Consider the following 27,376-nt stretch of genomic DNA (forward strand, 5'->3'; position numbering starts at 1 on the left):
CCATAAATCACCATCATAAAATTCTGGGAAGTATGATGATGCTGGATGCCTAAAAACGTTGGCAAGCCCTATTCATTGTCGTCACCGCCAGTGGCAGAGGGGGTGGCAAGACGCCCTCAAGTCGCTGAATAGTAGCGCGGCACAATAAAACGTGCTTCGCACCATGTGTGTCACAGATTTTTTTTTTTGGTTTTCTTGAAGGGGTTTTTAATTTTTTTCTTTCTTTCCAAGTTCCGCCTTCTTTGCAGTCAAACTGGCCCCAGCTGTTCATCGGCCTTTGACTCCATCTGTCCTTCCCTTGGGGATGAGGTTCTCTCGCCAAATAGAGAGCACAAGTTTGGCTCCCCAAAGTGATAATAACCTCTACCTTCTTGGCTTGGCCAAAGCCAAGGGCAGGCCCACTGGAGGACTGTCCGGAGGAAGGAGGGGGAGCGTGCCGGCTGGCTGCTGGCCTCGCCCTCGACCCGGTACACTCTGCACTCGAATCCTGCCCAGACAACCGATCTGCGCCTCGCCTCCTGCATCAGCACCACAGTCCTGCGCTGCGTGTCCATCCCGCAGGCAGTCCTGTTACGGAGCACAGACTCGCAGGTTGGAATTCGCCCTGGTGCCAGCCATATCACGCACTGGGAGGGGACTGAAGAGTAGGACACCGGGTCGGAGGGGGCGCTGCGCAGTCCCCAGCGCTCAGGGACGCCGAGGGTGGGGGTGGGTGGGTGGCGGGGGTCGCGGTCGCCGTAGCAGCCTGCTGCTGCGGGAGCCGCGCCGCCTTTCACCATTCCTCCCGCCCAGCGCCCTCTCTCGGCTTCCCCGCCCTTACTCCACCCCCTTCCCGGCCGGATCCCCTTCCTCCCTGTGTGCGAGCTTTAAACATTTTCCTCCTTTCTGGCAAAAGAAATAATGCACCTGACTTTACCAGGGGGAAATAGCCAGAATAGAGGAAGAGAGAAAAAGCTATGGGGACTGTCTTAAAGACATCCAGGGGCTAGAGAGGTGGCCGTGGCGGCAGAGGCAGCTACAGCAGCCCCCCGCCTGCCTGCCTGAGCTGCGGGCAGAGGACGTTTGCACCAGTTGCAGATGTCACCCTGGGACCTCCTGGGTTTTTCGGTTTGTTGCCAAACAAAGTCTTTTCTTGTCTGACTCAGATACTGAAGAAGCTCCTGGGTTGTTCTGCGATCCCGCCACAAGCTGGCAGCTATCCGGAGCTTTCCTAAAGAGCTGGGGAAGAAATGAGCCCTGCTGGGCGGAGGATGGGAGAAGGGCGTCAGCCGGCAGGGTCACCCCGTGGGCGGCCCTGCGGCTCCGGGACGCCACGCTTCCTGCTCCAGTTCTTCGTGCACTCCTGGCTGTGGGCTGCCTCCGGCTTGTCTGCCCAGGTGTTCAATCTCAGCCTCTCTGTAGACGAGGGGCTGCCCCCGGACACACTGGTAGGTGACATTCGCTCCGGGTTGCCAGCCTCTCAGCAGCAGGAAGGGAACGGCTTCTTTCTGTCGGAGGACTCCGATGACTCCCCGCTGCTGGACGACTTCCACGTGCACCCAGACACCGGCATCATTCGCACCGCACAGCGTCTGGACCGCGAGCGGTGTGACCACTACAGCTTCGTGGCGGCCACGCTGTTGGGCGAGGTGGTGCAGGTGGAGATCCGCGTCAACGACGTGAACGACCACTCTCCCCACTTTCCCCTCGACTCCCTGCAGCTGGACGTGTCGGAACTCAGCCCCCCAGGCACCGCTTTCCGCCTGCCAGGTGCCCAGGACCCAGACGCGGGGCTGTTTAGCATCCAGGGTTACACCTTGCTGCAAGCGTCCGACCTGCCCCTGGACCCCGCAGGACCCTTCTTCCAGTTGCGCTATGGATCGTCCGGGCCACCTGTGTCGCCTCTTCAGTCGGTGTCTTCAACACCCCTGGAGCCCTTAGACTTAGTGCTGTTGAGGCGCTTGGACCGAGAGGAGGTGGCAGAGCACGAATTGCAGATTGAAGCCTGGGACGGTGGCAGTCCAAGGCGCACTGGCCGCCTGCTCGTGCAGCTGCGTGTGCTGGACGAGAACGACAACCCGCCAGTTTTCGAGCAGGGCGAGTACCGGGCTGCAGTACGTGAGGACGCCCAGCCGGGCGCCGAGGTGTGTCGCGTGCGTGCCACTGATCGCGACTTGGGGCCCAATGGCTTGGTGCGCTACAGCATCCGGGCGATGGGCGCAGCTGGCGGGCCACCGGGCGATCCGGGCTATTTCTTAGTGGAGGAGCTGACCGGCATAGTGCGGGTGCAGAGACCTTTAGATCGCGAGGAGCAGGCCTGGCACCAGCTGGTGGTTCAGGCCCGCGACGGGGGCGCAGAGCCAGAGATAGCCACCGTGCGCGTGTCCATTGAGGTGCTGGACGTGAATGACAACCCGCCAGCCATCCACCTGCTCTTTCTTACCGAGGAAGGCACGGCCCGCGTTTCTGAGGGCGCCCGCCTAGGAGACTATGTGGCTCGAGTTTCGGTGTCCGACGCAGATGGTGACCCAGAGAGAGAAGAGGAGGCTACCCGGGTGCTGGGTGCACACCTTGGGGCAGGTAGCATCAAGCTGTCCTTGGAGGGTGGGAAAGGAGCCTTCGCGCTGCAGCCAGGCGGCCCTCCAGGAGTATTTTTCCTTTGCGTTGAGGGCCTATTGGACAGAGAAAGCCGCGATCTATATGAATTAAGACTAGTGGCCACCGATACAGGGTCCCCACCATTGAGTACAGAGGAGTCGCTGCTGCTTTGGGTCTCAGACCTCAATGACCAGCCACCTGTCTTCAGCCAGGAGCATTACTGGGCTTCAGTGTCCGAGGCCGCAGTCCCAGGAACCTCTGTGGTTTGGGTCAGTGCTTTGGATGCTGACCAGGCTGGCACTGATCATGCCAGGTTGCGTTATGCGCTGGTGCAACTCTCGGATCCCTGCGACTCTGAGGCTCTGTCACTCAAGGCAGAGTGTGTCCCATCCTTCAGCATCAACCCTGATAATGGTTTGATTAGCACTGTCCGACCTCTAGACCGAGAGGCCCAGGAGGCAGTGGAGCTGAGAGTGGTGGCCCAGGACCTCGGTGAACCCCCACTTTATGCCACCTGCCTAGTGAGCATTACTGTGGACGACGTGAATGACAATGAGCCCGTTTTCCGGTGGCAGGTGTACAATGTCACTCTTGCTGAACACGCCCCAGTTGGATATTGCTTTCTTCAGGTGAGTGTATCAGGTCTCTGGGCCCAGTGCACAGCTTCAGATGGAGGGTGAAGATGTTAAGTCTGCCTGGGAAAGTGTGACATAGATGGCTGTGTCCTGGTTCCAGAAGCAAGATTACTGGCTGTAGACCCTCCAGTGAAAAGCTAGCACATTACCTGATCTCCAAACCTTTGTGTGAGGTCTTGATTCTGTGATCTTTAAGGTTCTTTTTCTATCACAGGAGACTTACCTTGGATCTTTCTTCTAGAAGTCAAGTTTCCTTCATATCTGAATGTCCCCAAGTTTAATTGTGAGGGACCACCCATTGTCCCAAAGCAGGTATCAGACCATTGTCAATGACTTTTGAGACCTTTATGTGGGGTCTCAGGACTCCACACAAAGCATTTGAATGCCTTTGAGCGACCATCTCCAAAGACCCCCTTATAGTGTTTGCCACTTTTTTAGGAGTTTGTGAAGGTTATCCAGGATCTCGAGTCATTGTAACCACCATGTTTGTGAGCTGAGATACTCTAGGGGACTTCACCACTGGGGCACAGAGAATCACCACAACCATCGTGGTTACCCCATTCCCTGTCTTGTGCTGTGCTGTTTGACTTTGGTGTATTTTCTAGGGTTCTTGAATCTTGTCTCCTGCACTGACAGTGTGCTGTGTTCTGCCCTTCAAGCTGCCCCTCCTGATTGCTTCTAGTCCTTTTCTTGCCTGGTGTGAGATATGCAAATTTCCAAAATGGACTTACTTACTCCAGGATGACTTGAGGAGATAAAGAGGGTAAAGATGACTGACTGCTGGATTAGGCTTCAATTAGCAAGAAGCCTGGTAGGTTCCAGACCTCTGCACTGTACTCACTGCTTTTAAGCTAGGAGGCCAGGCTTTAGGTTTTATAAAGTATCCCCCTGATAAACTTCAGATAAGCAAGGTGCTTTTATACTGTAATGATGGGTTTTATGGTCGCTTATATCTTTTTAGCTTTGTGGTTAACAGTAATCTTCATCCCTTCTCTAGCTCTCAGCTTCTGGAAATGTGGGTCATGACCATATGAGTTCCTGTGGCAAATCAGGGGAGCTGGAAAAAAGTGTGACAACAAGGGTTTTTAAACTCTCCAAGACCAAAAATTAATTCAAAATTAAGTTTAAAGTGAGTTAGCGGGGTTTCTGTGTTGTATCATGTGACTTCACTACAGTACTGCTTCTGAACACACAGCATGTGCACTTGTATTGCATATATCTACAGTTCATATAGCACCATGAACATTTCCCAAAATATCTATGCTCAGACTGGGAATCTGAGCTGTGTTTATTTTTAATTTTTATTGTTATTTTACTATATAGCAATATAGATTTATTTATACATTATATGTAATTAATATGTAATTATATATGTGTGTATAACACATACTTATATGTAATATACAATTTATATACATACATACATACATACATACATACATATATATATGTATGTAATTCCTGCTTAAGAAAGGTTAGGGTCTGTTTAGCTCTTAAACTTATTTTCTAGGCTTCCATCTCCCATGCTTGCATTATCTGCATTCTTTGCTCTTATATACAAAATGGTTTAACTATAGAAAATGATTACTTTTAACATTTCCCCACTGTTATTCCTCACTTTATAGACAAAAAATTAGTATTTCATTGGATTGTTTTGTGTTAGAATGTTTGTTTTTAAAAACTACTGTCTGAGTTGTGACTTGACTTTTATAAAAAAAACTGTTCAATGAATTTGACTTAGATTATAGAGAATTTTCAATAATTTCTGACACGGTTCTAAACCACACTTGCAGCTTTGTTCTGAATACTTATGTAAAGCCATGTTCTCAATATTAGTAATTACAAAATCAAAATATGGATCAGTGAAAACACACTGGAGCCATTCCACATTGTTCAGTATTGAACATTCAGCCAAGAGCTATGTAAAATTAAATAAGAATACCTATTGTATTAGTTTGCAAATTTGGTTTCTGTCTTTAATAAATGACAAAATTATATGTATACTAAATAATTACCTTAAGATAAATTTATTCGTGATTTATCAATAGATGCTTAATTTACATACCTACTTTATAATCGTAGAGGCCCAGGGCAATAAAAGATGTATAGTGTGTCTACACTTCAGCTGATCAGCAGCTCTGAGTTATTCAAAGGTAGGTTAAAAAGCTGTTAGTACTTCCAGTTGAAACAGACAAGTCCACAAGTATCAGAAACTAATCCCACTAAAGTGTTTCATCTCTTAAGCAGAGTCTGATGTCAGATGCGCTAGAGGCCATTGTCTGCTTGAAATGGAGAAAGCCTGGAGAGTGGCATGTATTAGTTCCGCCATTATCCAGAGGTCATCCATGTAGTATTAGGAACACTGATGAAGAGGTTGAGGAGCCCATAGATGTCCAATGTCCAAAGACAGTGTCATTGTTTAACAATGAAGTCATGACTAGAGAAAGGTTGGACAGGGTGATTTCCAGGATTTCTTCTGCTTGGGAGGCCTGATGATCTTGGTATGACACTCATAAAATATAGCTTTGTTTGAAGGAGGAAAGATGCATTGTGACTCTTTTGATTTGAACCCATCTATACAGTTGCTTCTAAAACTGGGAAATGGTTCTGTGAACAAAGATGAAGCTACCCGCTCAGGTCCCCATGTGCGCTGGACCCATAATGATGGCTCATCTGGGCTCAAGCTGCCTCTCTGAGTAATCCAGCTCCTCAGTGCTTCTGGAGACAGTATGAAATTGTGCTGATTAGAATTTCTGGAGATTCCAGGCATCTGTCTAGCTTTTGAGAAGTTGTAGAGACCCTCTAGTTACTTGACTTTGGTGGTTTCCCCTCAGTTGCTGTGTGAACTTTTCTAGTACTGTGGCTGCGACTGTCCCCTGAATTCTAAGGTGTTCTCCCTCCCTCCCTCCTTCCCTCCCTCCCTCCTTCCCTTCCTCTCTCTCTCTCTCTCTGTGTGTGTATGTGTGTGTGCACATGCATGTTTTGAGATAGGGTTTCTTTGTAGCTTCGGATCAGAACCTGTCCTGGAACTCACTCTGTACACCAGGCTGGCCTTGAACTCATAGAGATCTTCCTGCCTCTGCCTCCCAAGTGCTGGGATTGAAGGACTGTGACACCACAGTCTGGCTTTCTGTGTTCTTATTTTCCCCTTCTCTCTTTCTCTGTCACACTCCCTTTCCATTGTGCCTTTTAGTTTTTAAACACTGAGTCATATTACATAGCTCAGGACTCAGAGTCATATTACATAGCTCAGGACTCACTATCCTTCTGCTTCAGGATTTCACACAGTGAGATTAAAACGGAGTGAAAATACCTTTCTCTCTGTGAGTCGACTATCTTATGTATTTTGCTATAGTAAAGAAAGCTGAGTGTGGCAGGTCCATAAGCACTTGTCTCAATGTCATTTCTTTCTCCCTACCTACTTCTTATGGAGTGCCCCCTTTTAAAGCAGACTTTCTTTATGCAGAGCTCTTTTCAGGCTCTTGGTCTAGACTGGGGCTCTTCAAACTTTCCACTGATTACTCCTTTGTTCTGACATATCCCTGGCATATAGGTATATAACGCAAGTATACAAATTAAACATCTACTGACAATAAATCATACAATAATTGGTATATACACACATTTTCCATTTATCAAAGAAAAAACAGATTTTCATAACAAAGAGATGTGTTTGTTCAATTTTCCATAAAGAATTAACTCTTGGGTATATATTTAATATTGCAGTATACAGAATAACTTCATTATTTTTCAGAATTGTCCTAATATTTGGTTTTATAATCGCTAACACTGAGAATGCCACATAGCATAAACAATGTAGTACAAGATGGCAGAAATATGTTTGAGGCTAGTTCAGAAATTCTTGGGGAATTTTGTCTTAATCTCAAGCCAAGATCCACTGAACATTTTTTATTTTTATTTTTTTTAATGAACGTCAAGTCAGCAACTCAGACTGCAGTTTTTCAAATCAAACATTTTAACACAAAACAATGCAATTTGTTCACGCTAAGGAATGATGTGCAGAACACATGAAAAGTCTTTGTTTTCTGTAATTAAAACCTTATGGTTCTGGAAGAGTAGACAAATGTTGTATGAACAGTCAAAGTCCTGCAGACACACAGCAGTCCGGAATCTGAGCTGGAGTGACTCAGGTCTGTAGGTGCTGCCTGGGTCTTGGCAGGTATGGTGTGAAGTGCATGTGTTAGGTGTTTAGGACCAAGGCTGCAGTGACGTTGCTTGCACTCTGCAACACGGGTGATTGCTGCCACAAACGCCCTGAACTCATTACACGCAGGATTTTCACTTCATTTTTGGTTGTTGTTTATTTAGAAACCTTTTACTTTTGCCAAGTGTTTTGTGACCCCTACACTGAATTATATGACTGCATGGGATTATGATACACAATTTAAAAAGCTGTGGTTTTGAAAGAGAAGGATTAACTCCCAGACATCCAACTGCTGTCCTTATCCAGTTCTGGTGTCTAACTTGAGAGTCCTTTTTCCTCAGGTTACTGCCCCAAAAGCTAACTACAGTCTTCAAAAATGACTCTGCTCTGCTGTGATGTGAGCTGTGCTCACACCCTCTACTTACAACAAGATTTTAAACAGTGTTAACCACAGCTCTCATTCCTTCATGATTTGAGCATGGGACAAGACTTGTTTCTTCACAGACCCCCAAGAGCCCAGAGAATTCATCCACTAGCTCTTTTACTTAGTCAAACAACCACATCATTGAATAAAGGACAGCAGGTGAACAGATATTTACTGAGTACCTACTACATGGTGAACACAGTTCTTGGTGCTGGGGATATTTTGTGTGTGTGTGTGTGTGTGTGTGTGTGTGTGTGTGTGTGTGTGTGTGTGTGTTACAGTTGTTCCCCTGAATAAGTAAAAACCATGGATTCTGTGTACCTTGATGGAATCGAGTTTGCTGGTATTTGAGTCATCTGCACTTTCTAATGTTCTTTATCTCACAAGCTGGAGAAGTGTGCTGAAGCCATACAGCAAACTAGGTGCTTCAGAAAGTGTAGTGGCTAGTCTGTGTTCTCCCTTCTTTCCTTGTGTATTTAATTTCCTTGTGTATCAGATTTATTGTAAAGTTTATTCCACCACTGTAGCTGTCATTGGTGCTTTGGGATGTATGATCTGCTTTGCACTGCCTGTCTTGTAACTTTTGCTTCCCTTAATGCTGACACACTCTCATTATTGACTGCATACACATATTTGCTTAGTGTATACCACCTTTGGTGTTTATATTTCTATTACTTGCATAGGTCTGTGTTATTTTGGATAAAGTGAATTCAGTCTACCTGCTCACATGTCCAGGAACCAGATGTTTCCATGACAACCATTTGCACTTATTTTAAAAATATGTCTAGGTCACCTACTATCATATTCTCTGGTTATCTGGCCTATACAGCTTAATATCTTAGTTAGTAGGTGCCTTTGGCTTTGTTTGAGGACCAGTTTTAGGCTCTGAATGAGCTTAATGGCTTCCTTCTTTCCTCTCCCATCTAACTTCTTATTGACTATGACTTAACTTGATTGTAGAATGTGATCACATATACTCGAGTCTGCACTAAAAGGAGAAGTGTAACACGGAGTCTCTGGGCTGTGTCTCTAGCTACACGGCTGTATAGTCTATGCTCTGGGATTAAAACTGAGTGACAATACATGACAATGTTTATAACTGTGAATATGGTGATAAGACTCTTCTACACAGTGACAGAAAATATGAAACTTGAAACCAAGTTGAATATCTGGTATACCTCTTTCCAGCTATGTAGTTTTGAGGAGTGGGCCGTTACTTCTTTATCACAAACAGCATCAATTTGCTTGTTTTGTGAATGATGAACCAATACATACATGTTTAGAGCAATCTTTGACTCAAAAGAAGTGTGCAATGCATGAACAATACATTTGTATTTTTGTGTGTGTGTGTGTGTGTGTGTGTGTGTGTGTGTGTGTGTACTGGTGAACACATGCACAACATGTGTATGATGGTTCCAGGGCAGACTTTCAGTTCTTCCACCCTGTTTCTCCACCCTGTTTTGAGGCAAGGTTTCTTTTGTCTCTACTGCTGCTCTGAATACTAGCCCACAAGATTTCATCTGGTTTTTCTGTACCATCCTATATCTCAAAGTAGAGAGTGCTGAAATCCCAGATGGAGGCCATTGCATCTGACATTTTATGTGGGTTCCTGGAACTGAACTCAGATCTTTAGATCTGAGACCTGCTAAGCCATCTCCCTGGGTTTGCATCTTACACACTAATAAATAGTAAATGATAATTTTGGAAATGAAGAAACTTGGTGAGATTAAGGTCAATTTTTTAATGTGAAATGGCAAAAACAAAACAAAACAAACAAACAAACAAACAAACAAAAAAAAAACAAAAAACCCAGGACTAAACAAAAAATGATGCTTTTTTGTGTGGAAAGATGGAAAAGGACCAAACCTAAGTTGTGTTTTGAGTTTTAGTGGATCCTTGTGCTATGACAATGGATGCTGAAGTGTTTCTGCTTTTAGAAATCTGTCATATATCCCTGTAGACTTTCTGTCCTATGCCAAGGAAGCTTATGAAATCTGGAGGCCTTGGTGTGGTGCGTCACAGGTCCTTAGGTGCCTTCCTTTAGAGCCACCACCAGCCAAAGTTAGATGGAGTGTTAGTACCAAGCCTCTCTTAGGGAGTCATGGCATGATTCTGGTCTACAGGGTGCCTTTGTTTTTGTTCTGCTTTGGTCCTTGTATTGAGATGAACTTTACCCAGGTCATAACTCTCACATGTCACTTCTGAGTTCGCCGTTGTGGTGGTTTGAAAGAAAATTATCCCCAAAGGGAGTGGCAGTATTAGGAGGCATGGTCTTGTTGGAGTAGGTGTGGTCATGTTGAGGGAAGTATGTCACTGTAGAGGAAGGTTTTGAGGTCTCATATATGCTCAAGATTTTGCCCAGTGTCTCAGACCACTTCCTGTTGCCTAAAAGATGTAGGAATCTTAGCTACTTTCAGCACCATGTCTGTCTGCATGCTGCCATGTCCTACCATGATGGACTGAATCACTGAAAGGTAAGTGAGTCACAATGAAATAATTTTCTTCATACAAGTTGCATGGTCATACGGGTTGTGTGGTCATTGTGTCTGGTCACAGCAATAGACCCTAACTAAGACAGCCATTTACAATCTCTGCTAACTTTTCTGGCCACAGTTCATCAACCACAGAATGTTGCGGTTTTATTTAACACACTGATGTAAAGATAGGAGAGAACTGATATTTTCTGGTAGAAAGTGATGTATTAGGGAACTTGGAGGTGACACAGCAGTTCAGAGAACTTCTATTATGATATACACATGATATGCATCAGTAGTGAATTCTTTCCACTGTGGCTGAAGACCTTTGTTTGTGTGTGTGTTGCATTTCTAGGGACATCTATAGCCACAGAGCACTCAGGAAGGCTTTGGGAAATTATGATCTGTAAGATTGTCTTCCTTGGAGAATTGAAATCTGACAATAAATTAACTTCATTAACAACTAAACACCATACTTCTAGTGGGTCTCTAGACTTATAAATTAAAAATGAGAAATGGTGGAAGTAATTTATGTTTTCATAGCACATTGGGGAAATTAGCTAGGTCATACATACAAATACATAAATGTATGCATGCATATTTTCCAGTGTGAGTTATTTGAATCTTAGTGGGTTGAAAACTTGATGTAAAAGGAGTGTGTTTTTGAAACAAGATCACGAACATGAGGATATCTAGCTAGTGCCTGGGACTCTAATAATTTAAATCTAGAGTTCACAAATGAGAGAATTTGCATTTGTCTTTCTCAGTCACTTAACATGATGATCTTCTGTCTATTTCCATGCAAATTATATGATTTCACTTTTTTTTATGGCTAAGTAAAACTCTGTTGTGTGTATGTTTACCACATCATCGACTCATCTGATGTGAGGGCCTAGGCTTGCTTCATAACTTGGTGATTGTAAATACTTGGGAAATTAACATGAATGTGTAAATATCTTTGTGGCATGCTGGCTTGGATTCCTTCTTGAATAGACCCAGGGAAGTGAATATCTAGCTTATATGGTAGTTATAGTCTTTGAATCTCGAAGAATTGCTATAGCAATCTATAGTGCTACACCAATTGACATTTATACCAGCAGTAGATGAAGGTTCCTCTTTTGCCACATCCTTGCCAGCATTTGTTTCCATGGTGACAGCCATTCTGAATGGGAAGCTCAAAGTGGTTATTGTTCCCATTTCCCCATGTCTAAGGATATTGATCATTTTCCCAAATATTTATTGACCATTTGCTTTTCATTTAAAAGCAGTCTGGTCAATTAAATTTGGTGTGTAGGTTTATTCTTGTCAACTAGTCTGATCTTATGCTAGAAACATGATGCTTTTGTCATTATTGCTCTGTAGTATATTTTGGGCTGAGGTACTGTGATATGTGTAGCTGGTTCTTCCTTACATTGATTTGTCTCTTTAGGATCTTTGTGTAGTGTTCACATTTTTTTCAAGTTCTATGAAGAATGTTAGGATTTTCATGGTGATTGTGTTGAATCTGTAGATCACATTATTGCCCCCAGTGTTATAAAGTTTTCACCATACAAGACGTTTATTATGAATGGGATTTTTTTTTCTTGATTTCTCACTTGTTGAGATTGTAATAGATAAATAGAAAAACTACTGATTTTTTATGTTGATTTTGGATCCTGCTACTTTATTCAAAGTTTATCACATTTAAGAGGAAAAATGAGAAGCAAAATAATGGAAAAATGCATAAGCAAAATAATATAACTGTAGGAAAGGAAATAAAACAGAAAAATATAAAAATTTCTTTCCAAAGGAAAGTTAGGACCCGGGGATGCCTCTTATGTACAGTGAGAGTCAGGAAGGCAAGCACAGCACCAATATCTGTACAGGTGGAGGACCTGTTGCCTTACTTTCAAAGCCACAGAAGCATCAAACACTCTACCTGGGGGCTGTGGCTTCTGAGTTCTCAGGCTCTATAGCAGTGGACCATGGAGATCCTGGCTAGTCTCAAGGTGAGTGCTGTCAGACTCCAAGGTTATTCTTAAATAATGAGGTCAGTTCTTGGCTACAGAGCATGGGTTACCTCACCCTATGCACACAGCCTGTGCTGAGCACTCTGTGATCTACACTCTTTAGCTAGCCAGTACCCAGTCTTCCCTCTTTCTGTAATTGCTAGCATAGTTGTTTCTGTCTCTCAGGCTTTGGCATAGTAACTTCAAGCTGCCTAACTTGTGATTGTCCCCTGCTTTTGGGCTTCAAATACAGATCAGTTTTAAACAACAGGCTTCTACCCAAGATGACATCCAGCCACAACTCTTGGGGTCATGTAGACTGACTAAATGGAGTTCCTTTCACTGCTGACTCATCCCATTAGAGGAGTCACACTAGCTCTGCATCTGATCTGTGGTAGAATAGTAGGTTTCTTTCATAGGTGACCCTCCTTACCTTTCAGATAGGCTTCTGCTTTCTCTTTCCCCGCCAAGGGGCTATGCAGCTGACATTGTGGTGGCTTTGCAGTGAGTCATCCTTCTTCCTATCTCAGTGCCCTTCCTCTTTGTGGTAATATGAATGAGAATGTCCCCCATAGACCTCCTTGGTCCTCAGCTGGTGGAACTGTTTGGGAAGGTTTAGAAGGTGTGGTCTTGTTGGAGGAGGCATACCACTGAGGTTTCAAAAGTCCGAGACATCCTTGGCCATCTCTACCTCCTACTTTTAGATAAGGATGCAATCTCTCAGATACTTTTCCATCACCATGCCTGCTTGCCTGCTGCCAGTCTTCTTGCCATAATGGTCATGGAGTAATCTCTGAAACTATAAGCTCCCAATAAACTCTTTCTTCTGAGAGTTGTCTTGGTCACAGTATTTTATCACAGCAAGTTGAAAGTAACTAAGAGACTCACTTTCTTTTTATTGAATGGTCTATTCTGTCTTATTCCTCCTGAGCTTTGCCATCTTTCTGTGGTGGCAGCATCTAAAGCACCATCTTACCTGGAAGTCTGTATCCTTGAAGTGACTTGAGAGATATAGGAAGACATGACCCAGGAAGAGGTGTTTCATTTGCCCACAGTTTGTCTTGTGTCCTGCTGGAAATAATCAGAAGACAAGGCAGATTTCTGAGTTCAGACTGAAATGCATAAAGTAAGGTTTGGGAAAGGTTTTTGTTGAAGAGTAAAAAGGAAGCCATCAGGTAAGCTAAGTAGGAAGTTCCTGAGCGAGGCAATGTGTGTGGTGTAATATAGAGGATGTCCAGAGAGGCATTCTGCTGGGAGAACTGGGCAGGGTGATCAAAGTGGGAGAAAGGGACTAGTGGGAAGAGTAAAAGAGAATATATGCCTTACTTGCAGTGAGTATGGTGGGGGGAAAGGAGAGATTAACAACAAGCATTCTGGAAGATGACCTCTCAGTTTCCTGCATGTTGTTCTTGGACAGCAGTTCAGGAAAAGATATCTTGAAGGCTGTTTAGAGATTCAGACAACAGCATAACAGTGAGATACTAGGGATACACATTGTGAAGTCATACATACGGAGGTGAAGTTAAAGCTATGAACAAGAATGTGAGGGCAATGAGAGAAGGGATGGGGCCAAGGATGAGGGCTGGGAGCAGATTCTGTCGACTCCTAATGTTTGAAGGCAGGGCTCTATAATGCTAAGGTAATTTGCTTGTTCTCCTAAGTTCCATGGACCATGGCCCAGATATTTGACAAGTTCCTCTACCTTGGGCACAAAGAAACATTATCTAGCTCTGCTAGTTTCCTTTCTCCCTCCCTCCCTCCCTCTCTCCCTCCCTCCCTCCCTCCCTCCCTCTCTCCCTCCCTCCCTCCCCTCCTTCCCTCCCTCCCTCCTTCTCTCCCTCCCTCCCTCCCCTCCTTCCCTCCCTCCCTCCTTCTCTCCTTCCCTCCCTCCCTCCTTCTCTCCCTCCCTCCCTCCCTCCCTCCCTCTCTCTCCCTCTTTATTTCTTTCATTCCCTCTTTCTTCTCCTCCTTCCCCCCCCCCTTCTTTGGATTTTTTTCAAGACAGAGTTTCTTGGCGTAGCTGGCTGTCCTGGAACGCACTCTATAGACCATACTATCTTTGAACCCACAGAGATTGGCCTGCCTGTCTTCTGAGCATGTGTCAACACCATCCAGCTCTGCTAGTTTTTTCCTTTCATATTCCGATTGCTCTAGACTCCTTTGTATTGAAGAAACTGGTAGTCTTTAGCAATCTTTTGCCTCCTTGATAACTCTTGTGATGCAGGTATGCTGGTGTCCCATTCCTTCAATGGATCCAGTTTTGTTATATTTTAGTCTTGCTTCTTTCTACTCCAGGAATTGCATTCCCCAAGATCATGCTTTCTAGCTTAATCTGGAGTCAGTTACAACTTCTTTATCACTTAAATCTCAGTTTGTCCCAGACACTGGCCACAGTCTGATCTTCTCTTAGTTTTTGATTGAGTTCATTTTGTTTTTCAAAGTAGGGTCTTACTATGTAGCCTTGGGGGCCTGGAATGTAATAAGTAGATCAGACTGGCTTCATCTTGCCATCGTCTTTTCTTAGTGTTCTAAGTGGGCACCCCTAGACCCATTAAATTTTGTTCTATTTTAAAGCAAATATTTATTAAAGTGTGTGTGTGTGTGTGTGTGTGTGTGTGTGTGTGTGTGTGTGATGTGCTATATGACTTCAGGTATCCACATTCTACAGATAATATTTGGAGGTCAGAAGGCAACTTTCCAGAGTTGGTGCTTTCTTTGTACTGTGATATCTGGGGGTTAAACTCAGGCCTTTGATCTTGTGTGGCCAGTGCTATCACCTGCTGAGCTATCTCACTGGCCCTAGGTTTGCATTTTGAGTATATGTTTTTTTTCCTAGGATATTTATTCTTTTCTTGCCCATAAGATCCCTTCTCTAACTGGGATTCCTCAGTTAACCAAATTAACTCTTGCTCTTCGGTATCTGTATGTATGCCACCAATTCTGGACCAATCTAGGTATATACTAGATATGTTATGATTCTGGGTAAACTTCCTCCTACCATATTGGTGTTGTGGAGGACTGCTGGAGAAATCCCAAGATACTTGTTGCCTCTACTGTAAATATGTGATATTAAGTGGGACCTCAACTCTGTTGGGTAATTCTCTTCTATTTATTCTAGCCTCTCTCCTAATGTATTTTTCTTTAAGCATAACATCTTCCTCTTTGTAGAGCTAATCACATCTCCTATGCAGTAGAACTCTGCTGTTGGAAACTTCCTGGTGTTCATCTCCATACTGTCTGATCTCTGAGTACCATGGGATTTTCCTCCATCCAATAAAACCCATACAAATTCAGACTCCATATCTTATCTCTGTTTACTCTGACATGACTTCTTCATTACATTTCCTCTCCTACCTTTGATCTGCACCTCTATTAATCTTTCTTCATGTTAGAGAAGATTTGAAAGTATTTATGGATTAAGTTTGTGGATATCTTGTGTCTGTATCTTGGTAGGTGCAGCTCTAGTCTCTACCCATGGTTCCAAAGGTGAAATGCTTCTCAGGAACAAAGAAAGTGGTTAGGTATTACTATAGTAACTTCACACACAATCTGAGAGTCATGCATTTTATTTCATGTGCTCTTTATCATTCTGTTTCTACTCTAATAATCCCGTCCTACTTCTAACTTCTCCATGCTTCCTCTTATAGCATCTTCTAATCTAAAATATCTTCTCCTTCAGAAGCCTTGAAGTGATAAAGAAGTTTCACTCATTGGTCAAAAGCATATTCTTAGGGCAAATGACAAGGAACTGAGCCATTTACTATAGCAACACAAAGGTTCAAGGCCATAGGAGTAAAACTGTGACCAGACATGGAGGGCACAGTGCCCAATGACAACTTCAAGACATAGATCTATTGTTAGTAGACTGGCAAGTGAACAATTGGTATGCTTTTCTTAGTAATTTGGTTGGATATCTGTGGCTCTGACCTTGTACATAGCTGTAAGGTTTCAAATTCATGTTCTATTTACAAAAGGCCTTTAGTTTGTACTTGCTTTGAGGTGAAAGTGGTCTAATGGTGTGCAGTTAGTCTGAGCAAGAGAACAAGGCAGGTTGTTAAGAGCCCACAGTTCTTGGGGGGGGGGAACAAACAGATCCAGTTATGAGGCATGTCTCAGTATAGATTCTATATGTCAAAATTATATAGCTAAATGAAAAGTCATCTTCTAGAACATCTACCAATATATGTGTCCAGCAGATGGGATATTTTACATGAGATAAATGCACAAGCAGTGACAAACACTCAGAGCTATTCTTAGGGAAGAAAAGAAGTTCCAAGGGAAGAATGACCTGACTCATGATAGCAACAGGATAGGAGCAACTGGTTTCCACACCCAGTAGCCCCATATCTGACAAGTGGGTCTACTCTATCAGGAATCATGCTTCAGGTGGGTCAACCTTTTAAACACTAGTTAATACCTGCTGTATCTCTCATGGTCCATGAGAGTTAGCTCAACTGCTTTCCCCATGACAGATGTCTGTTCATGTTGGACCTTTTCTTCACTTAGCTCTAGTCATATGTTAAGACTCCTCCTCATTGATAGAGGATTTCTGGAATGCTGTTCAATGTCTAGCATCTGTTGAAGTAGACCTAGAGCCCTGGTTTTAGTCCGTGAGCAAGTATGTCTTCATTCACACCTGCTAGAGTCAAGAAGCTGGGGAGAAAATGTAGTTGCTAATGTGTAAGAAATGGTATACAGAGCCCCAAATCCAAGCTCTATGAAGATGGAGGTTAGGAGCATTAGCAATTTAAGGACAGCCTGAGCTATGTGAGACCCTGTTTACAAAACAAAAGCCAACAGACAAAAATAAGAGATGTAGGAGTTACCATTGTTCATTTTTAAATGTTGCATACCATAATTGATAGAAGCCCTTCAATTTTTTAATTTATATAATAAAGTTTGAACCCATTAAAATAGGATGTTCTATCAACCAGAAGAAGAACATGTCTTGTTTATTGTCTGAACAACCTTGCTACTTTAAAAATTCTGTGCTGTTGTTAAGCCTACAACTTTGTCCTGCCATGCAACAGGACACTGCATCTTTCTTAGCAATTCTTTGTCTAATTTCTTTCTTAAAAGCCCAGGTTGTTAAACTCATTGTAGGATTTGCCATTTTCCTGTCAAGATGCATATCTCAGCTAGCCTCCTGATGAAGTGGGCAAACACTTTTAGGTTTGCAGGTCCCTATTACTTCCATGTGTCCTTGGTTTGAGCAGAAGGAGAGCATTCTAGTAAGCAAAAGCTTATGCTGTGTAGCCAGACAGGTGTGCACTTAAATCACAGCCCTGCCACTCAGTAACTTTCTCTGGAACAATTTTCTGAGCTTTGTGAACCTCAGTTTTTTCACCCTTAAACAAGGATGATACTAGGATCTACATGAGGATGGTCAGGCAGTTCTTGGAGCAACTCCTGGCCATGGAGAGACCCAGGAAGGAGGCCCATCATGTAATTCATGAGCTTTAGTCATGAGTAGAAAAAAGAAAACTAATCCTTTAAAATGTTTCCATGGGTGGTTAGGTAAAAAGTTATTGACACAGTCTTGTCCATCACTTGACATTGTATTTGTGAATATAGTCCCAAATATAGTTAGGCGTCATGAAATATTAGTTTAAGATGTGTTGCATTTGTTTATCTTGTGAAATATTTATTTAATGATGGAAAGATGGATTACATTCTTTTATGTTGCATTTGTTTAACCCTGTAAAGCTATATTACCTTGCCTGTCTAAAACACCTGATTGGTCTAATAAAGAGCTGAATAACCAGTAGCTAGGCAGGAGAAAGGACAGGTGGGGCTGACAGGCAGAGAGATGAATAGGAAAAGAAATCTAGGTTTGGGAGAAGAAGTAAAGAAGGAGAAATGAGAAAAGGAGAAGGAGAGGAGGACACCAGAGGCCAGCCACCCAGTCACATAGCCAACTATGGAGTAAAACATAAGGAAGAATATGGAATATGGAATAAAGAAATGTTAAAAATCCCAGAGGCAAAAGGTAGATGGGATAATTGAAGTTAAGAAAAACTGGCTAGAAACAAACCAAACTAAGGCCAAGCATTCATAGGTAAGAGTAAGTCTCCATGTGCTTATTTGGGTGACAGGCCTCTAAAGAGGACACCCCAGAAAATAAGCAGCTGCACTTAGGCTCTTTTCTTGAGCAGTTCGACAGAAACCCTATGAGCTTCAGGGCTATCTTGACTCTCTTGGTTTTTAGAAAAGCCCCTTGGCCTGGATCCCTGCTGCCTCTCTGGTCATACTTGAGTGTTATAGGATATTTGTTACCTGGATATTCCTTTGAGTTTTCAAAGTCAAGGGCATTTCCCAAGAAAGAGGGACAACAGGCTTAATCTTACAGTTCCCCCTCTACTGAGATGAAGGTGAAGCTAGGGAGGATGAAAACCTTTGGTATTTTAGGATGGTGGTCTACTTGTGTCATCATTTTTTTTACTGGTTATTCTGAGAGTGTTTCCTTCTCAAGGAAGGGTCAAAATGAGATGAAGGGAAGAAGTGCTCTGGGTTTCCCTTTAAAGAGAGATGACATCATTAATACTGCCAGTAATAAGTTCTCTCAACAGTTACTGATATATTCTGTTTGAAACATGAAGTTAAAGTCATGAAAAATTACATTTACAATTAATTACAATTAATATTAAAACACTAAATTACCATTTACTACTTGAACAAAAGACTCATTCTAATTCCTTATTACAGTAAGTATAACAACACTTAATTCCTAACAAATAGTTTTATACTTAACATAAAGGAATTTTAGAAATATCACGATTAAAAATTAATACGGTTCAGCAGTGTTTTTGTATACTGTGTGTAATACTTGATATTTGACTTCTAAAAAGAATGTGTTCTTTGTTAGATTTAAAGCTCATATTTTCTGCCTCTAAATGACTTGAATACTTTTTAGCTGTGTAGTGCCTTTCGTCAGATATCAGGTAGACTCTTCGGACGAGAGAGGGCCAGCCATGCGATGCTTTGATGAAGTGTACATGACAGAAGCGAGAAAGACAGACAGAGTGGCGGTGTCCTCGAGAGAACAGCAAGCAGGGGAGATCAGAGGGAACTCTAGGTCACTTGGCTTTTTGATGACGGCCAGTTAAAACTTCTGTTCCATGCAAAGGGCTGTCCACCACCTTTGAAAAACTTTGTTTCCTTGTTCAGACTATTCTGCAGTTGCCTCTGTGCTTTATTTTAAGGACCTTTACAGAATTAGCCATTGTTGTGGATGTGATTTGAAAAGATTAAACATGATTTGTTGCCTTGCCATAAGATGCACTTAGATGGAGTTTAACTTTTAAGTTGTTCACTTGGAAACATTTCATGCAGTATATGCCTCCAATTTCTGCGTTTGGAAACCTAGAGGAAGTTAGTGTTTATACTCAGATTGGCTTCTCTGGCCCCCAAGAGTAAGCATTCTGAGTGTATGCACTGTTTACTCTCTTTTGAAGTACAGATTATTTTAAGTATGAATTAAAAATAATACAAAAGACAGCTCTGTTACATGAGGCATAAACAATAGTACACTATTTCAACTCTGACGGTCTTATTTCCTGGACTCAGATTACAAGAATTTTTTTTTTTTTTGGCACCTTTTTTTGTGCAGGATCCCATTTTCATGGTTGTATCTGTCCAACTTCCATGGCTACTGCTAGTGTCCAGGATAAAGGAGAGAGGTGACAGTAAGGGTAGATTATCAGTTAATGTTTGGCTGTATCCAAGGAGACCTGGTCTCTTGGCCAGTTTAAACATTTCCATTCAGTGCCTATTTCGTAGTTTCCTAAAACCACAAATGAATTCAGTATGCTTTGAACTTGAAAACACACACATACACGCACGCACACACACACACACACACACACACACACACACACACATGGCAGCAAAGGCTAACTGGTTCAGGGGTAAATGCTAAAGAGTTGAAACTAGATGTTTATTTCAGTTTCACCCAGGAATAACAGATAACTCCGTGTATTTATAATTCTAGGATTTTGGTTAGAGAATTGATAATTCTTCCTGAAAATGCACTAAGAGAAGCCAGTTCCATGGTTTAGCTGATAGTAATTCTCCATCATATCTGTGTTTAGTGGATTCATGTAGTAAGTCTACTCATTGTACTCATTTGAGATCAGTCCTTAGCAAGCTGGACTTAAGAGTAAAGAACCTCTTAAGATGATTGAGAACAAAGAAGACAGTTCTAATGCACCAGGGGACATTGATCTAAGGAGCAATTCAAGCTGAGTGTGTTAGTACATGCTTGCAATCTTAGAATTTAGGAGGCTGAGACAGGAGGACCATGCATTTGAAGCTAGTCTAAATTTTAGACCTTGTCTAAAATTCAAACAAAACAGAAGAGAAAGACATTCATTTTTCCCTTTGCTCTGTCTCCTTTTGTAACTTAAGGCTCTGGAAATAAAATATTTTTGACTGTTTCTAAGGGCATTGCTTGCCTGTCCCGTATCAGAAAAAACACATCCTCTATCTTTCAAAACTACCTGTAGCACCGCCTTAACTAGCCCCCCCCCATTTAAAAAATTGCATGGTTTTTCACTATTTGTAAAATTAAATTAAAAAATCATTCTCTAATCCACCTTACATTCTTTATCCTTATTTCAAGGCACTCTTCCCATCCTTCCATATCTTACAAAGACATTGTGTGCTTTCTCTCCATAGGATTTGCTCTACTTTATTCATTTACCAAATTCATGTATGTTCAGGTACTTTACACCCAATGTGATGGTATTTGGACAAAGCGCTTTGGAAGGTAAATAGGGTTAGACAAGGTCATGAGTATGGGGCCTGCTTAATGGAATTAGCATTCTTATAAGTAAGCAGAGGAAAAGAGCAGAGTTACAGCAAGGAGACAGGTGTTTGCAAACCTGGAAATAGCCCTTGCCAGAACGACATCATGTTCACATTTTGAGCTTGGCCTTCTAGCCTCTTGAACTGGAAAAAAAACAAATTGTCTATTCTTTAAGCCACTTGGGTTGTGGGACTTCGTTATGGTAGCCTGACTAAGCTAACAGAGGCACTCTGGTCCATAAGTCCATACCTTGTGAATGTGCTGGTTATCCTTTGACACGGATATACCTCTCTCATCTAACCTTATTTCTTTAAAATCACTGTTTCCGTAGGGGCTTAGAAAGCTTGCATAACATGCCCAAGTACCCCAATTCCATCCAAGCACCACATACACACACACACACACACACACACACACACACACACACATACACACACACACACAGACACACACACACACCCCTTAGGAAGGTTTCCTTGGCTGTGTAGTGCTTCCTGTCCCCAGCTGCTTGCTCACTTCCCTCTTCTAAACACCTGCACATGACATTATGTACATTTTGCAGTAACCCTCTTTGGCAGTGCTGGCCTCAGTAATGGTTCAGCATCTGCTTCCTTGCCTCTGATTAGCTTTCTGGGATGCTGGCAGAAGCATCCATCCTGCTTACTGGTAAGTGCTTCGTAAAATGCCTATTTACACAGTAATCAGAAAATTTGTTCAATGATCAGATGAAATGGCCTGCTGCAGGGTGTCCTCCTAATGAGTGTTGGTGGCTTTTGGAACTGGGTGGGTCTCACAAGGTGACAGTAAGGTCTATATGAACTTTGGTGTGCTCTTGTGTCTTTCTGACAGGCAGCACAACCATTGTAATGACTGACATCAGCCTTTTGAGGCAGGGAGAAAGTAAATATCTTTTTTTTTCTGGGGTGTGTGTGGGGGGTTGTAGCTGCAATTTATTTCCAGACATAGCTTTTCATTTTATGTAAAAACCATGGTCTTTGTCAGGGCCTCTTTGCTGTTGTCAAGTATATGAAGCCACAAAGGTTGCCTATTAGCAAAACTGTCACCAGTGTATTCTTATTTTTAAATGCCCCAAGTTAACAATGTGCTGTTTTTTCCTTTATCCTGACTCTGCACAGCTCTCATTGTTATAAACAATATTGGCTGGGTGCTTCCAGAGACAGCGATATTTTAGCTTTCAAGTTGATTCTGTCATTCTCGAGCTTGAAAAATAAACCAATTCAAAACTTTAAAAACAAAGGAATAATCATAGGAGATGTAGTTCCGCTTGGTTTTGGAGGAATGCCAGTATCATGAAGCACTTGCCCAAAACCTTTTAAGCTGAATATGAATTGACTTATTAATAGTTATGTGCTCAGTGGGAGACGGCGAGTGGAGAGAGTGCAGATACCCTGGAATCTGACTTGATCTGATTTTTTTTAAACATTTAAATTATATGTGATTTTTTGATGGATGCATAAGAATTAAAAATATTCTATTAGTGTGACAGTGTGTGATATTTCAGCAAATTTACACAAAGTGTATTGTTCAAATAAATCAGGTGGAACATATGTGTTTCCTCAAACACCATTTCTTTATGGTGAATACATTTAAAAGCCCCTTCTCCACTGGAAGGTGTGGTTTATTATTATTTATTGTTACTATGATGTGCACTAGCACTTCCAAACTCATGGATGCTGTGTAAGTTTCACTTTGTACCATTGACAAGCTCTCCCCAGCTTTCCTCGGCCCTCATCTTTCCTAGCCTCTGGCAACTACCATTCTCTCAGCTTCAGGTTGACTCTCGAGGCTCTGCGCATGAGTGAGATCAGGTGGCACTTCTTTCTCCATACCTGGCTTAGTTCCCCCTAGCACTATGATTTCCAGTTTGTAAAGGACAAGGTTTCAATCTTTTTGTGGCCAAATAGTAGTGGATATCTATCTATCTATCTATCTATCTATCTATCTATCTATCTATCTATCTATCTATCTATCAATCATATCTATCATCTATCTATCTATCATCTATCTATCTATCTATCTATCTATCTATCTATCTATCTATCATATCATCTATCATATCATCTATCTATCATATCTATCATCTATCTATCTATCTATCTATCTATCTATCTATCTATCTATCTATCCATCTTCCCTCTCTCTATGTATATCTATGTCAACTCTATCACATTTTAAAGCATATTCCTCAGTTGATGGCACTCAGATTGTTTCTATTTCATGGCTACTGTGAGTAGTGCTGCAATAAAATGTAGGTTCAGCTATTGATTTGGCATACAAAGGCAAATACATACATACATATAAGTACATACATGTGTATGTCCAGTAGTGATGTCACTAGATCATATTATAATACTCTTGCTATTTTTTGAGGGACCTCCCTATCACTTTTCATAATGTCAATATTAATTTCCCTTTCCTACAACCTGCCCAGAACTTGATGAATTTGATATTTTTTTTTAATGACAGTCATTCTTACTAGTGTGAGGCAATAGTTCATTCTGGTTTAATTCACATTTTCCTGTTGATTAGCATTTTGATATGCAATGTGAATGTATTGTGTATATAATGAAGATCATTAATCTGGAGAATGGGATATTAATAGAAATGTTAAATGGTAATTTGGGGTAAAATATAATATTAAAATATTATATTACTTTAAAAATTGAAAAATTATAGCTATTTCTTAAAGATACTTGGGAATTCCAGGAGATGTTGTTCTCAGTCTGAGTTTTACTGAGTTGGAGACATGTACTATATAAGAGCCTGTATATGCTGGATTAATTTTCTTTATTTGCATTGATGTACTACTCTTCTTTGTCCTAACAAATGATGGGGTTGGATTTGGTCATGAGGGATACATACCAATCCTGAGGAAAACCAATTTAACATATGGCTGCATTAAGTCCAAAATGTGAGGTTAATTTATTCCTTTAAGATTTTGGCACATTAAGCTTATCAGCTAAATGAATCTACTCTTTATATTGCTCTCCAAGGATTAATTTATAGCCTTCCTAAGGAAAACTCAGTCCTTTTAATACTTTATTGAGGTGTTAATACCCTTAAAGACCCTAAACTATTCTGAAATTTTTGTGTAAATGACATTTTTTCTCCTTTCTTCTCTAGAGAGATTTGGGGTGTTAAGTTTAGAAAACATGTATTTCTGTATCGAAGGAATTAGATACACTCATTTCTTTAAAATGTAAAGATTTATTTTTATTATTTTACTTATATGTAAGTATATATCTACAGGTGAATAGGTGCTTGTGTGCACAGGTTTCCATGGAGGCTAGAAGCTTCCCATGCCCTGGAACTGGAGGTACAGATGGCTGTGATCCATCTGACATGGGTGCTTAGAACTGAGTTCAGGTCCTCTGGAAGAGCAGTAAATGCTCTTAACTACTTAGCCACTTTTCCAGCCCCTCCTCTGATATTTATAAAGAATACAGAAGCTATTTATTTCACTTCTTTGTGAAAAAAAATAGCTAATTTGGCAATTATGCTAAGGTGATAGTGGCTTTAAAATGTAGAAATATATTAATTTTATTATAATTAGAATGTCAGGATAGTATAAATGGTAGGAAAACATAAGCCATTGTTCTACTGATTTATGACTTAAAGAAAGCTGAAAATACTATATTAATATACAAATTCATCCTGTGATGTGATTTTTTTCCTACAGAAGAAAACATGCTCACAATAATAGTATGAAATAGTCTTAATAAATGCTTGTCACGTGATACTCTGTGGCATCTAGAGTTACCTTTTCACAACACTCTGTGTAAAGTGTTTCTATTAACCCACGAGGAGAATAATTCAGATTAGAGCTGGTAAGTGATGCCTAGGGTTCCCCAGCTGGCAAGTGGAAGAGGTGGGAGTCTGAGGGCTCGCAGTTAAGTTCCCTGGAAACACAATGAAATGAAGATGCCTGTGGAGGCAATGTATCATGGGTGCTCTTGGGAACAGCACCTGGAAGGGTGCTTGCTGCTCAGGGCTAGGTTCAGAGGATGGGGAAACACCACACAGACTATAGACAGAGCAGTGATCTTGGCCTCTCCTTTAGAGAATACTCTGACTGGAAAGAGGCTTCACATCTGTCTTCAGCTGGCTGAGGGGACTTCCCTTTAGGAAGGGGCACAGCATTGCTCTCGGCTAAGGGCAATCCCTAGGTAGATTTCAGCATCCGCCTGGAGGATTCAGTGTCTGGAGTGCACTTACCATCTCCAGCATCCCCACTCCTTATTAGGGAGTAGAGGTTTTGCAGAAAGAAGTTAAGGTTCTGGACACGAGATCACGTTGGCTTTGGGGTAATTCTACCGACTGGTATAATGTAACAAAGGAAAGGGAAACTAGAGACAGGAAGGTCAGGGGAAGATGGAGAAAGGGAGTCTGTGCTGCTACAAGCCAAGAAATGTAAATAGTTTGTTCCACAAAGCCTCTAGAGCAGTGGTCCTCAATCTTCTAAGGCTACAATCCAATATAGTTCCTTGTGTTGTGGTGATCCCAACCGTAAAATTATTTTTGTTGCTATCAAACTCTAATTTTTTCTGCTGCTATGAATCAATGCAAATATTCGTGCTTTCTGATGGTCTTAGGTGACCTCTGTGAAAGGGTTATTCTATCACCAGAGACTGAGACTGCTTAGCCTTGCTTAGCCCTGCTGATATTTTATTTCAGATTTGCGGCATAAAGAACCGAGTGAGGTGGCTGGGGAGATAGCTCAGCAGATAAGAACATTTGCTCAGAAGGAGGAGGACCTGAATTCAAATTCCAGACACAGGTCAAAAGCATGGTATGGTCTCCCCAGACCAAGATTAAAAAGACTTGTGTGGTCCCAAGCAAATCTAAAATTCCAGTGCTGTGATGGACAGAGATGGGTTTTCTGGCTGCCAGCCTGGTTCCAGGCTCAGTTTTAACCCAGTGTCAAATGATTAGGTGGAGCATGACACTTGGCATCGTTTTCTGGTTTCTGTGCTTGCACACACACCTGCACACATGTGAACATACAACCACTCCTCCCTGTCTCCCTCTTTCACACACACACAGAGACTGATGGAATAAGGTTATGTTGTCTCAGACTCATTAATTTTGTGTTCTTTACTGTGGCCACCCAAGGAAACTAATCCTACAGGCCTTGTGCTTCTTGGGCTGTTGCCGCCCATAAATTTTATGCTATCTAGGAACTGCTCCCATAGGATTGTGACTGATAGCTGTTTTGTCCTGAGAAAACCTAAAAGGAGAAGGGTGGAACCCCAGCTCTACTGCCACAAGTGGTTTAGGGACCACATGCTCTCTATCTTCTACATGCTCTGGAGTCTCTTGCCCATGGTAATGCCTTTCTTGGTCAAAGCAATGTGACCAGGAGTTCTTCCTTCCTAAAAGCCCTGAATCCCTGTTTACCCGAACATTAGTATTGCGTCTGTCTGATTACTATCAGTTAGCAAAGTGTCCCCATAAAGTGTCCCAGCACATCTCCTGGTGTCTGTCCTCTGTCTGCACAGGATGCTGTCAACATTTTGCATTGAGCAAACTCCTAACAGTGTGGACCTTCTTTCCTTGCTGCTGGTGACTTGACACATGAAGAACAAAGGGACCAGAGAGCAGCCAGCCTCAGCTCAATCTAACATGCCTCACAGGGAAGTGCTCCATGCTCTGGGGTACAGAGAGCAGAGGGTGTGGCCTGTGTTTGGTACTGAAGCTGGTGTGCATCACCAGCTTCACTGAAAGTCTGGGGAAGTTTCGGGGACTTGAGATTTCTGGAGCAGTGGCTGAGCTCGTCAGAGGCCAACATGGGCTGCTTGCTTTCCAGATCACACATCTAGGCAGCATTGAGTTGGAACCAATATTCCTTCCTGCTAGTGTTCCTTGACTCATGTGAACTCGACTTAATTGTGAAAATGAGTTAGCCAGTGTTTTAAAAACACCTTCATATTTGTTGAGTGATTTTCAAATTCCAATTCTACTAAAATTCTGTCATAATAATGAAATGAACTCATGGGTAAATTTATTCTGTATGTTTAAATAAGCATGTGTGTGTGTGTGTGTGTGTGTGTGTGTGTGTGTGTGTTCACACAAATGCTGGTGTACTTGCTGTGTTGTTGGATCACCTCTAAACATCTCTAATTATTGTGAAGTCAGAGTCAAGTCACACTGACAATATTTCCCTTAGAATTACAATGGAGCTGAAATGTTCCTGTGGCTGCTGACATGGCCTTTGTAACACCACAGTGCACCATGTTCCTCACTGTGCTGGTGATGTGCTGCCAACCAACCTACTCCACTGTCATGT

At 42.2% G+C, this 27,376-nt stretch overlaps 1 protein-coding gene across 1 annotated transcript in view; it reads left to right on the top strand.

Annotated features, from left to right (window-relative positions):
* Nucleotides 1-1,070: 1,070 nt before the first annotated feature.
* Dchs2 (dachsous cadherin-related 2) overlaps nt 1,071-27,376 on the top strand; it is a 221,061-nt gene continuing 194,755 nt past the window's right edge. Inside the window, exon 1 of the mRNA XM_051199069.1 lies at nt 1,071-3,206. Coding sequence (XP_051055026.1) covers nt 1,230-3,206 — 1,977 coding nt within the window. The 5' untranslated portion in view covers nt 1,071-1,229. The remainder of the gene's footprint in view (nt 3,207-27,376) is intronic.

Source organism: Phodopus roborovskii, unplaced genomic scaffold, assembly GCF_943737965.1.
Source record: "Phodopus roborovskii unplaced genomic scaffold, PHOROB, whole genome shotgun sequence".
Classification (NCBI taxonomy): Eukaryota; Metazoa; Chordata; class Mammalia; order Rodentia; family Cricetidae; genus Phodopus; species Phodopus roborovskii.